We start from the raw sequence: 13,882 nt of genomic DNA on the forward strand, positions 1-13,882 counted from the left end.
TAACTGAATGGGGGGAAAAGTACGCTTATGGCAACTTTGAGCATATAATGCAAAGGACAAAGTGCTAAGTGCAGTTTCCAATCAAGTTTGGTTTTACTGAAGCCATATCAGTGTAAAGTGGTCCCCAATTGTTTGGTGGATTGTTTTCTTGAATATGCCCCAACCCATATTCTTTGGAAATTCTTTGATAGTAGCAAATATACAAATTGAAAAAGGAAACAAAACAAGAAATTGTAATGATAAACACGATTGTTTCTTTTTTATTTGAAAGTATTTTTTTTCCAGTTTGACTGCATCTTTTCACATGCCATTTCTTTATTAAACATCTTTAAAATGTGTTTGTATTTTGTTTTAAGCTATACAAAGAAAATTTATATTAAAAAAAAAAAAAAAATCTACCCTGGAAAACTATTTAGTTTAGTCACCCATCAATGGCTGTCAAACTTGACAGACATACAATTAAAGGTTTCCCATTCAAATAATTTGATTAGAAACAAAAACATGACACTTAACATAAAACCTTAATTAAATTTTATTGTTCTCTATTTTCAAAGTTTTCAATCCAATATACAGATTGCCAGCATGTTGTAATGGCATTAGAGCTGCATACAAATGCTTCATAGCAATGCAGCTCCTATGGTATGTAAAAATATCACAAGCTTGAAAAACAAAATATATATTAAAAAAAAAAATAGAAAAGAAATGATTGTATTCTTTTTTTTTTTTTAGATAAATTGCCATGTCTGACATCTTCAGGTTTCCATCTTACTATAAAACATACAACCTAAACATAGGGTAGTCCAGTATTTGTGGTAGTACAACTCTGCTTGAATTATTTTCAAAATGAACATAGAACAATAACTCAGAATAAAAAAAAGAAAGAACAATAACTCAGAATAAAAAAGAAATAAAAAGAAAACAAAATGAAAAAAAAAAAAAATTGTCTAGCTATGAAAAGTTCAAGTCTGCATAATGTCTAAAGCCACAGAAGGATCACCCAAAATGTTCAACCCAATGTACATGTTTAGTGCATTACATTGACAGAATTGTCAATTTTAGTCTAGGAAGAAAACTGCACTAGAGAAAAAAAGTGAAAAAAAAATTAAGATGAATTCGAAAATTCCATTCTAGCTTGGATACCCTCAATATAATCTCAGTCTTAATCAGAAAAAGTGGACGTCTGTATACTTGTCAACTTTTTAAGTGTGTAAACATTCAATCATCATAAGCAGTTTAAACTAAAAGAATTGTATAGAACATTCAACATAATCAGCATTTATTCTTTCTTCTTCCCTGTGTAATCAGTTGCAGCCACTGGCTGTATGAAAAAATTATTGTAATCATATCAGAGCACGAGGGGGACAGCAAAGTGTGCCATGAGATCTGTAATATTTAGGTAGACCTGCCATATAGACAGGAGCCACTCACTCTATTTGTAGCTACAAGGACTTGGGCTTCAATGTTCTAATATAAGTGGATCGCCAGTGCCCTTATTAGATTACCACATTTGCAAAATACATTTTGTGGGCAAACGTATTGTCACAGGGGAGCCAAGTGGCTTAAAGCAGCGAGCCCTGAAAAGCAGCATCTACGTTGTAGTCTAAAAGCAAAATCAAAGATTATATACAGATCATACCAAATTAATTGGGAACATCAGTGAGGCACTTGGTGACTTTTGCCTCAGGGATTATCACCAGTTTCTAGAGAACAGAGAGGCTTCACAACATGGATATCACTGCTATAGGAAATCTTCAGAAGGTTACCAAAAATATAATGAAACAATGTTATATTTTGCTTTAGTTGTACACCTCAGCCTAGACACTGTTTTGAATCACTGTAAATAAATTGTCCCAATATAAAACAGAGCAGCATTTATAGCAAACACCCACATCCCTGACTACTATAGAGAAAAAAAAAGGGAAATTGACATTCCTACTGCATTATTCATTGTTTTTAAAGAGGAGGAAAAAAAAAACAGCATTAGGGAACAGAGTATGACTTTATTTAATAACTCATGCTTTTTATCTTATGTTATGGTACAAGTCACAGGCATAAAAGTGGGCCACTCACAGATGCCACAAAGTACATCTATGCAAACTCCTTTGAGTGTTGCAAAGACAATGCAGCTCAAGGGTTTCATGTCTTATTTTTTATTAATTTCAATATAAAAAAAAAAAGGGAAAAAAATTGACAAGTATGCATTATGCCAATAACCAAATCAGAGGGCTCTTTGGTGCGATTAGTCCGAATTGTCAAAGGATTTCAAAATTATTTTTACTAAAAAGAAAAAAAAAGTAAAAAAAAAAAACAAAAACAAAGAAAAACTGCTGTTAATCGTGGACAACAGCACTGTCTGTCTGGCTTCACATTACAAATCTAAAACAGCTGTTCTTAATAAGCCAATAAATATATATTTCGTAATCAGACATTGCCTGAAAATTTTGTACAATATCCTGGACCAAAGATGGTTCTGTACTCTCATGTCACTGAACATGAGTTCATCTAAAGGCAAAGACTGGTTATCTCAAGGACCTGGTCCTTTAAGATGGTTGATTTAAACCGTCTTCTTGCTGGGTTTCTTGCCTTTCTTCAGAGTCAACTTGTTCTTGATGTAGCCACGCTTCCTCTTAGATGTCTAAAAACAGAAGGATGAGAATTAAAATATTTATATAGCTTTACCTTAAGACGTATCCACCACTTTCAACCTTTTTATTTTAACTATAGATATTAGGTATGAAATTGTTAAAACCTTTTTTTTGTCTGTGTCCTGTTTCCTTTTTCTTCCTATCACATGGACAACAGGAAGTTAAAGGAAACACCCTCAAAGTGGACAGAAATCTAGTCTTCCATAGATGTCACCACACTGCATGGTCTCCGCAGCAGCGTCGAAATAATCTGACAGTTCCAAAATTATCGTTTACCCCAAACTGACTTTACCTAGTCAGGCTAGCTAAAAATAGAAACAAGCGTGACATTAAAATCCGATTGTCATACAACATTGTATGGCAATCGGATTACAACTGAAAAAAAATACTTACCTTGTCCCTGCAGCTCCTCCGGAGACGTCTTCTGTCTTCTTTCTTCATTCGGCGTGTGCAGTGACTATCTCCGGGGTTTCCCAGAGACGTCGCTGCATGCGTCGGTGCGGGCATGAGGCGGGGCAGGAAATTCAACTCACTTTGCATTGAACTCAATACAAAAAAGCTGTATTGAGTCCAATACAAAGAAATCTTTATATAATATATATAATTGTATTATATATTTAAGTTTTATATAAGCTACTGTACAGGTACATTACATTATACACTTTTTTTAAAGATTTTTTTTGTTTTATAAAAAAAATTTTTATTATTAAATTTATAAAATTTTGGACATATTTCGGTGAGTTATTTGGTAATTCGGTGAATTATAAGTAATTATTGAGTAATTCGGTGAATTATAGCCTACAATCTAAAATAAATTTCCATGCAAAAAATTTAACACTTTTTGCATAGAAGTACGGAAGTTCGGAAAGAATTAGAAGACCCGGCGTTCGTGTGGGCGTCCCTCGGCGATTCCTGATGAATATGAATGATGAATATACCGAATTATCGCATTTTCAGTATTTTTGATTTATTTATGTAGTCTTGTTTAAGCTGATTTTTTACATGATTGTGTGTTTCAAACTTTTTTTATATTCATGATATCTACTAGGCCCTTGTTCGGACATATTTCTGTAACTTACAGGTCTACAATTTAAAAAAAAAAAAAATTCATGAAAAACAGTGTACCGCTTTTGGTACAGAAATCTAGACCTCAGTGTAACGCCCAGGTGGTTAAAGTAGAATATTATTAGAAAACATGTCCCTGATTTTAAAACCTCCAACACCAACATGCTTTCTTCAAAATTCTAGAATTACTAAAACCACTCAAAATAATAATTGTCGAATAGCAGTGTAAAATTTGTAAAATAAAAAAAAAACAAAACACCTAAATTATACATTTCTTCTTAGATCACATTTCCAAATCACTCAAAGAAAGTTCTTCACAAGTCAAGCTCACTACCAGCAAAGTAACTGAGAAATTTTTCAGACCACCACAAAGTTTGAAAAACACTGCTCTAACCTAACATGGGGGAACCCTTGAAATAACTTTTAGGTCCTAATGAATCCCTTTTATAATCAATATAATCCTCAGGTCACAGTATATTAGTGTGGTGGTCAGTGGTATGAATCCCTCTTACATTGCTGGCCAGTGGGAAGAATGTCACCCTTACAGATAGAAAAAAATAGATAATTGGTGTCACCTAAACTGAGAGGTGCAAATTGCTCAATGAACCCATAGCAACTTCTGGAGGAACTGTGGTTGAGAAACAATGAGCTAAACCATGAAAGACTGTGATCTTATATAAGGCAAAGGGTCACTGCAGATATAAAGAATCTTATTTGTCTTGTTTATCATATTACCCGTTTACAATGGTGGGAATAAATATAATCAAATCTACTTGTATAAACTTGAATTAAGTTAGAGTTTTATGCACCTGAATTTCTGGAACTTGTGGCTTTCAATTTTATATACCTCAACTTTAAAAATTGGACTGAGAATTTTTGTGATGTGAGCTACAATATTTTATGCAGCTTTAAAAGAATATTGCAACTTAGGTCTTTTACAGACTGTATTTGAGATGCAATATTGCGACTTAGGTCTTTTACAGACTGTATTTGAGATGCAATATTGCGACTTAGGTCTTTTACAGACTGTATTCGAGATGAAATGTTACTAAGTATGACAATGAGTAAAAATAAGAACAACATAGGGTGCATCCCCATTTAACAATGTTGGGTCAACTGCCAAGAACCACCACTGTCATGTGGAAGAGGAGTGAGCTTTAAGTTTGTCTACCTTGAGGTAGTATATATTTTGTCTTTGGCCTTGGTGACCACAGTGGGGGGAAAGAGAAGAGAACATGAGTATGTATTGATAGGGGGAAAGTTATGTGATTGTGTCTGATATACACAGATTAACGTAATTCTAATACCTAAAGCAGACCTAAACTCTATTGATGTGCTCATCTGTGCTGCCATATCCTTCCATGCATGCGCGTGGAAGTTATTTTGCTCCCCACAACCGCAGGGGAATAAAACACTTTAAAGAAGCCTGGTCAATCATTTTTTTCAAGTGGAACTTAGTTTCACTTACTTTAACGTTTACTGTGATGACATCTATACACCTAAACTTTAAAATATCTCTAAACATAACCATATCCTAACCTCTAAATGCTTTAGAACACCGAAGGGCCTAGGTATAAAACTACAAACATTTACTCATGAATCATATATTTTGCAGTCCAATCCAGTGGAAGGCAGGAGTAAAGTCTGCACACCCTTCTCCATTTCCTGAGCCACCACTGGTTATAATTCAGAACTTTGAACTTGTAGCTATTGTGTTTTTATCCACCTCACTTCTTCACAATTAAATGTATTTTTCTCTTTGCATTTAGCCCTTACTTATTTTTCCATAGCTGGTAACTGACATCTATCCATTTTTATACTATTACCATTAAATTTTTTTCATATTTTCTAACATTTTTTTTCTACCTGGAGCATCATACACTGGAACCCATAAACCATTAGGGTAAGCATTGCATCTATCTTAGAAATAGCTTGATTCTTAATAAGCAGCACACACAAATTTTATTTGGAAAATAATAAACATAGTGTGTCCATATTTATATTTATTACATTTTTGTTTAAATTTGATTACGTACACAAAAGGGCAAAGGTTTTTTTTTTTTTTTTTTGCCTTCCCAGTATTATTTAAATACTGGACCTGCATATTCACTTAACATGCTTTGGTGTGGGTCAATGGATTTTTTCAGCAAACTTATTTACTATTAATATAGCTGCAATGCCACACTGATAGCTGGAATATTAGTACTTTAAATACATTTATTTCAGGTGACAATTTGTATTAATGGTAAACTGCATTATTTATGAAGTTTCACCACAGAACTCACCTTCTTAGATAAATACTTCTGTTTGGGTACAATGTTAGACACTTTCGGTTTGTGGTCCAGAGCCTCTCTGTTGTCTAATGGTTTGACTTTGTATATTCTGACAAGCCAGTGTTCTGATGTGAAAGCCTCTTCCAGATGTTTGAACTTGATATCTTTATTCCCAATCTCAGCATTACGAGTGCGATCAAAACCTGGCGGGGTTCTAAAATCTAACTGAAAAATAAAAAGTGTTTCTTAATTAATCACTAATAATATTATCAGCGTTAAACCCAGACATTTTTTAAGCCGGGTAATAGGAAATTTTGTGATTTGTGACCAGCTTTTTTAAAAACCACCCAAAAACAGCCAGGTGGTTACTGAATAGTGCTGGGTGGTGCGCCCAGCAAAAGAGGCTGGGGAGAACACTGATTAATAAACAGTATGTATATAGCGCCAATATATTACACAGCATTGTACAATAAATTAGAATTGAGAAACACAATAATTCTGACATATCACCATCTATAGTAATGTAATTGTTGTGTGTTATGTTTTTTTCATGGGGTAACTAACATATTTACTCTGCATGGACTGTAAAATTAAACACAACAGATTTTAATAAATGTAAATTTTTTCAAAGCAACACATAACAATGGTTCATATCAGTGTTCAAAAAAATCAGTGTGCGTATTGGGATGTGGTTTTAAACTGCAACACTTCAAGCATTGTGCTATCTGCGAAATACAAATATCTTCTTTACTAGAAGAATTAGAAAAATAGATGGGCTTACCAGTTCTAGAAAACACACCTATGGAATCATTCCAGGAAAAAGCTTTTTTGCAACCCATGTGAAAACCTACAGTCATTCAATTCAGAAATCAGCTACAACTATTATATTTGATAATTGAACTTGTTTCCATCTGATTTAATTTTTACTGCATTCCTTCCTTAATTACATTTTTATTCTTGGTATTTTATGTGTTTCTGCAATAATTCTGGAAGGCATTTTACTACACATTTTTAAGTTAAACAGTGTTAGCTTATATTGTAATTATTACTAAATTATGTCAGTGCAGTGGATTTTGAACTACTTTAATTACAAAAACTGTCTGATTGTCAGCAATAGAGAAGGAAATATCTGAGAACGTTCCTTTTTAAATAAACATATGGTAAGCAAGTACAAATAGTGTTAAACTGAACAAAAAAAAAAAAAGGTACGTAAACAAATTTTTTTTTTTTTGGTAACAATGCTTCCAATATAAATGACAGGTTAAGAGTTTAACCACCCACAGACAGTTTCATTTGTGTAATGAACATACAGTGAGCAAGTCGATGTCTGTTCAAGGTAACACAAAGCACTTTCTGGACCCCTAGTAACCAACAAAAGAGCTTGCAAAATGCAAGCCAGATCAACAACATGATAGTCACCGTTTAACCATTTATAGGTGTACAGAAAGGTGAGAATTAACACAGTACAATATAACTTTGTTTTGTCCTCACCCACATTAGGAATGTCAGGTGCTTCTTTTGACCTTTTCTTTACAATACTATATGGAGAATATACAAATAAACGTCTTATAAAATGAAGGCATAACACCACATAAATAATGTTTTTAAGACTTCACCCAGATTCATTTTGCAACATTCAATGTCAAAACCAAAGGTTTTTTTTTCTAGTTTTAGACAGTGAAGAATACCAGTCAGGTCTTTGCCATTTCTATTAGAGTTTTAAGGGTGTAATCACTGTCAACAGGACAGAAATATTTTAACTTAAAGCAGCAAGCAATAACAACAGTTTCTGCTGTGCCTTATCCAAACTTGGTAAATCTAATAAAATCTTATAAAAATACTTTGCAATATGAGGGCTACTGAATAAAGTGAAGATGTTTTTCACTTGAATTAACAAAGTAGGTGCTAGTATATTTATATTTTTTTCATAGTTAAATATTTAAAGTCTCCATTCTTGGAAGGTACTACAATAGTGTTTTAGCAAGTATATCTAAATCTGTGAGTTCTATGTAAGAGAGATAGTAAACCTCACTTTGCCCATTCAATTCAACAGAGTTCTGGGTAACTAAAAACAAAACAAAAAAAACTGTCTTTTCTGTGGGGTTCCTTACACAGAAATTATCCTTAACACTAAATATTCTGTATCGAGCAGACAACTAGTGTTCCATTACATACTTACTTGCATTTCACCAAATCGATAATATGACATTTTATACATGAGGCAATTTAGGAGAGTTGGAGATCCAGCTTTGTCAACTCGAAATTCTCCTTGGGGTGTAAAATAATCACTTTCCTAGAAGTAAAAACATTGATGGCTTTAACAAAAATAATGTTAAAAAACCTTTATTTTTAACTTCTTATCACAATACAAAAATTTGCCTGTAAATCTTGCACACATTACATTTTAATTTGACCCTCGCCAACACCCTGGCATATAAAAACAATAAAAATACTTTTGCTAACCTCAACAGATGACAATCCCAACGGAAATATTGAAGGGACTTTTAGGGCACATATCATATTTTGTACATCATAAAAATGCCAATTTTATTTCAATTCATTAAAAGTTTTTTTTAAACACATAATAGATATACATAGATATAAATGGATAATTAATATATAAAAAGTGATATACAAAAAACAAGTAAAATAAACAAAATCTCGTGTGATAGAACATTGCACTCGTGTTGCGGTTTAACCGTCTGCTTCCTCAGGAATTGACATTAGACCTACAAACATCATTATTCAAATCAATATCATATAAAGAACATGCTAACCTTCAGAGTGAACACAAATACCTATAGGTAAAAGCTGTTGAAATAATGATCATTTTAAAGCATTCTATATTTTAATTGTAAATCAATTATTACCTAATCACCAATGATAGTTTCATATACAGCCAAGGTTGTGTTAGCATTTCAAACTCAAATGCCCCAGCAAAAAGTTTCTAACACTAAAAAGTACAGAAATCTTCAACATACAAGGACTGGCAGGGTGGTTCTTTCTCAGGGCATGTACACAGACAATTTTCTTACCCTGATGTCTTTTGGATGTTCTCCTTCTGCTATCCTAACCATCCAGAGAAATTTATTGATGTCATCGCCAGAGTAGCCAATTACACCTCCAAAAATAATCAATACATAATCTACATCCAGGCTTCTCATGATTTCATAAGCAGCAGATTCATTTGAAGACATTGCTTTTCCGACCTGAAAGAAATTGCAGATGCAGCATTAATCAATGTTTGAAAAGTAAACATCTAGGAGATAGAACAGGCAACAAGTTCACAAAAAGCTATTAAGCTATTTAGCGCCTCTGAACAGGACTCATTTATGCTACTATAGCAGACAGGAAGAAGCCAGGAATTATATAATGCTATTATATCTATTGTGAGGCACTGGTTGATAGGCTTTGGATTGTGTAACAGCATTATCTAGTTTTCTCACTAAAACATAGCAAGGGGGTCCAGTGTTTGTCAGCTGCAGAAGAAAACAATAGAGGTGTAAATATCAGAAAACACACTGCTTAATCCTATAGATATTAAGGAGTATTGTACATAACTGACTATAGCTGGAGTGCCTGGGATAGGTAATATGGATCTGTCCGGACCACTTCCAAAGTCCACCAAGGGTCATGAGCAAATGTTGTTAATTTTTTTTACTATGCCACCTGGCGTCCAGAGGCATTAGCAAAAGAAACATGTTCTCTGTAATTACAGTGAAAGGACCGTTTTCCCATACACCTAATACTAAAAGTTTTACCAAAACAAAGAAACCCCTTTAAGGTCAGAAGTAATTAAACAGCTGTGTTAATTAGTATTAAATACTTGCACTATACACTCACCTTACTGTACAACACCTAAACTGTTCAAACGAACAGTATGCCAAAATTTGTGGTCAAAAGGGATTGGAAAAAATGTGACGTGCTATTATCATACCATTATCATATCATGATTTTAGTCAAGGAGGTGCCACAGTCCTCTATAGGATTTTACAGGTTTGAACTGTCTACAGTAGATGTTTTCAGGGACTCCTTAATATAGTTAGGCAATCATAGAAAAAAAAAGTGCAACGTCAACTACTGGGTATAGCAACCCAGCTACCTAATAAAAACCTAGATGGATTGGAAGGCTCTATTAGCAGAAAGTGTCCCTAAATTATTAGCACCAAGGGGTATACATAAGGTTGGGAAACTATATCTGCCACCAAGTTCTTACCAGTGCAATGTGACTGTTATTCCACGTATTGTTGTCTACTAGTGTTGTCCGATTGGCCATTCCTGCTATTTGGTACCCGTAATCCCACCATGACATGACTCGGGCATGTTCATCTGTGTTCTGTCTTAGCCAGTAGTAAGCTTCTCTAAAGTCATCCAAGATGTTTCTTGTCCTAAAAAAATACCGATAGATGTCAAAGCATTGAAATAGAATACCTTCCAGATAAACCTTCTCCTCAAAATTTCAAAACATCCACCAAATTCACCAGTGTTGGTGCAGCAGAAAAAAATCTAAATGATAAAGGCACAGGTCAGATATTGTTTATACAATTAGGTATTGCCAGGGGAACATAACACACAAAAGGTTACTACTCTAATATTTGTACAGACGGGTATAAAAAGCAAGCTGTTGTTTCCTGTGCATCAGAAGAACAGCAGCATTCCTAAATGCAACCCGATATAAAATGTGTTCAAAACAATGTAAGTGTTGTCCTGAAAATCTTTGTTTGGGTGGACTAAGCCTATGTATAGAATAAATATGCCACAGAATGCTTTCTGGCACAGTGCATTTTGCGAATATATGATTTTGTTCAGTTACTAGCGTTCATGAACAGAATTCAGCCACAAGTCTGACGAGCTTTGCCTTATGTCTACAGGCAGCCGTAATATAAATTATACAAATGCTTTGCTATTTAAAAGATACGGACCACACCAAAGAACATTCCTACAGAATAAAATCTGGTGGTACTTAACTACTCCATGGCATTTTTACCATTTCAGGTAAGTCAACACATGATTGTAGTGAGGATTATAGTTCTGGGACTGCAATGTTGTGTTTTTTTTATAATAATAATCATTTCACATGTTCATTATAAGGACCACAATATTTTACATTTGAACATTTACATTACAATTACATTTGGTTTACTTCTTAATTCCTGTAGCATGGTACAATGAATGTGCTGTACTTTTTCCCCAAGTTTTCATTATAAATATTTGACTGTTCAGATTGACTGAAGCCAACTGCCTATTAATAAAAAGTTTCATAAATTTGTGTATAAAATGCATAACATTTAAGCTTATGGCAGAAATCACTTTGAAATAAACCGAATTGTGAACTCCATTACCATACATTAGTTGTGAACACTGCACTGGAAGGAAGAGATAGGGTAGACAGACATTGGGTCTGATTTATTAAAGCTTTCCAAGTCTGGAGAAGAAAGACTTGCATAGGTGAGTAACCGGCAAACCTGGAATTCAATTCTTAAGTCATTTGCTACTAGCTGGCAAATGTTTAATCCTGGACCTTATCCATTCTAGTTTTGCTGGATCACCCAGGTGCACCCATGATAGTCTATCTTCTCCAGCTTTGATAAATCAGGCCCATTGCATGGTGTCTTAAGTGACTACAGTGTGCTCTGCAATTTGAGATTTGGATTTGCTTGGCAAGATTTGGATTTGCTTGGATTTCTGTCTTATCTGGTTCTGAGATAATGAGGTTTTGCAAGAAGCTTACCTGATAGGTCCCTAGTGCTGCCCCTCCATCCCCTAGGTAACATGGAGCTGCATATTGTATGCATCCACTAAAAAGCATTTAGAAATACAATGCAATATTCAAAAAAAAAAAAAAAAAGAAAAAAAGAAAAAAAACAACTGCATTTGATGGTGTTTTTTAATTTCTGGGATGCTTTTTAATCACAGTGCTGTGTGCCACTATGTTATCTGCCTGTTGCCACTGGGCCCAGTAGTAGAAAATATTAATAGTCTCAACTGTCATAAAACATTTCAAACATTTTTATAGAGGGGTGGGAGAGTAAGGTAGGTAAACAACCATTCCAAAATACAATTAAACTTTCATATTGGTGAAAAGTGCAGTGACTATTATTTCTTACCCATCATGATTGTAAGATGCTAGTACGACACTGGGACTGGAATAGGCATTGCTAGTTACCCATGTACAGTGCACAGCAAACATCATCAAGAGCATAAGCATGAGCATGGTAACTATACTTTTAATATTGGGCCCAAGACCTTCCTCTGTCTTCTCCTGCTCAGACACGGGCTTCTTCACTTTACCAGCCTGGAAGGACACAGAAAGAATTAGCTGCGGTGCTGCCAAGGAACAGTGCCAGCAGTAATAGTGCCAATAAGGAAGCAGCATCTGAAAATCTACTAATTATAAATAAAACATGTCAAAGCTTTTTTTAGGTCAAAGTCTGGGTTTTATTTGATTGATGAGAAAAATGCCCAGCTCCAATTCAGCCTGAAAATTTGAAAGGTAGCACAAATTACATTTTCAAAGGGCCTAAAGAACTGTCTTCTCTAACAATGCAGTTTGTGGTTAGAGAAGAAAAGAAATCAATTTTGTCCACAGTAAAATGTCTTCCTACAAACCGGAATGTGTGTGCTTCATTAGAGGATCAACGCTGAGCAGGTGCCGAAAGGCATGTCCACTGCCAAAAACTGTTTCCCTTTAACCCCCCTAGCGTTCTAATTCTGTCATTTTTTGATGCAAAAAGTGATCCTATTTTTTTTGCGTAGAAATTTTTGTTTATATTGTGGGCCTGTAATTCTTAGGAGTAACTCCCGGGTATAATTATTATATTTATTTATTATATTAGAATCATAATTTATAAAATAATACATAATTATAAATCATTATTATAAAAAATAATGAAATATTAGCCCAAAACAATGTAATTTATCAAAAAAAAAAATTTTATCAAAAATTTCCTTCTGAAATTTTCCAAACAAGGGTGCAATATTATTGATTATTAATAATATAAATTATATTCAGATTTTAGAAAAAAAAATTTACTTCAATTCAGGAAGTGATTAAAAAGTCATTAAAAGGTTAGATCAAGGTCAGGGCTAATAGCATGCAAAATGTAAATCAGGGCACTGGGCAATGATGCTTGGTGCACTACAATATGTATTTATACTTTTATTATATGTTTTGATGTGTTTTTACTTTAAAAAAAAAATTTAAAAGCAGATTACATAGTAATCTGCTTTTAAATTTCCCGCCCCCAGAATCCATCACTCCACCGCATCATCCGGAAGATGTCACACATCTTGCCGGGTGATGCGGTGGGGATGTCCCCGCCCTACTTCATTCCCCTGCTCGCATCTCCCGGAGGCTGATCTCCGGGTGATGCGAGCAGGAGAGTGAGCAGCGGGGACATCATCCCCTACTCCCGGAGGGTGAGATCAGTCTCCGGGAGTAGGGGATGATGTCCCCGCTGCTCACTGTCCTGCTCGCATCACCCGGAGATCAGCCTCCGGGAGATGCGAGCAGGAGTAGATCCAGGGGGTGCTGCCAGCGGGAAATCTCCGCTGGCATCACCCTCTGGATTTACCATTGGTGATCGCATCTAACTGCAGATGCGTGCAGCGGGGTGGCGGGGACCCCCGGGCAGGCTTTAAAAGCAGATTACTCCGTAATCTGCTTTTAAATTTCCCGCCCGGCCACGCCCCCCGACGGAGAAGTGCCCCGCCATCGCAGCGGCATCCTGCGATCGCCGATGGACCGCGGGGATCAGGTAAGGGGGACCCCCAAAGGTACCCCGAGTGTGACTCGGGATTACCGCTTTTTGCAATTTTTCCGGCCCCGAGTCACACTCGGGAACACCCCTTAGGGGGTTAAATAAAATACACATTTGTATGATGTGATCCAACAACATG

The 13,882-nt window shown here is 35.1% G+C and overlaps 1 protein-coding gene across 1 annotated transcript in view; it reads right to left on the reverse strand.

The window, feature by feature from the left end:
* Positions 1 to 231: 231 nt before the first annotated feature.
* The window catches only part of STT3B (STT3 oligosaccharyltransferase complex catalytic subunit B), an 83,069-nt gene continuing 69,418 nt past the window's right edge, over positions 232 to 13,882 (reverse strand). Inside the window, exons 11-16 of the mRNA XM_072412377.1 lie at positions 12,091 to 12,278; positions 10,200 to 10,371; positions 9,019 to 9,192; positions 8,163 to 8,276; positions 5,996 to 6,208; positions 232 to 2,635 (exon numbers count right to left, since the gene is read on the reverse strand). Coding sequence (XP_072268478.1) covers positions 2,555 to 2,635; positions 5,996 to 6,208; positions 8,163 to 8,276; positions 9,019 to 9,192; positions 10,200 to 10,371; positions 12,091 to 12,278 — 942 coding nt within the window. The 3' untranslated portion in view covers positions 232 to 2,554. The remainder of the gene's footprint in view (positions 2,636 to 5,995; positions 6,209 to 8,162; positions 8,277 to 9,018; positions 9,193 to 10,199; positions 10,372 to 12,090; positions 12,279 to 13,882) is intronic.

The sequence above is a fragment of the Pyxicephalus adspersus genome, chromosome 5 (genome assembly GCF_032062135.1).
Source record: "Pyxicephalus adspersus chromosome 5, UCB_Pads_2.0, whole genome shotgun sequence".
Classification (NCBI taxonomy): Eukaryota; Metazoa; Chordata; class Amphibia; order Anura; family Pyxicephalidae; genus Pyxicephalus; species Pyxicephalus adspersus.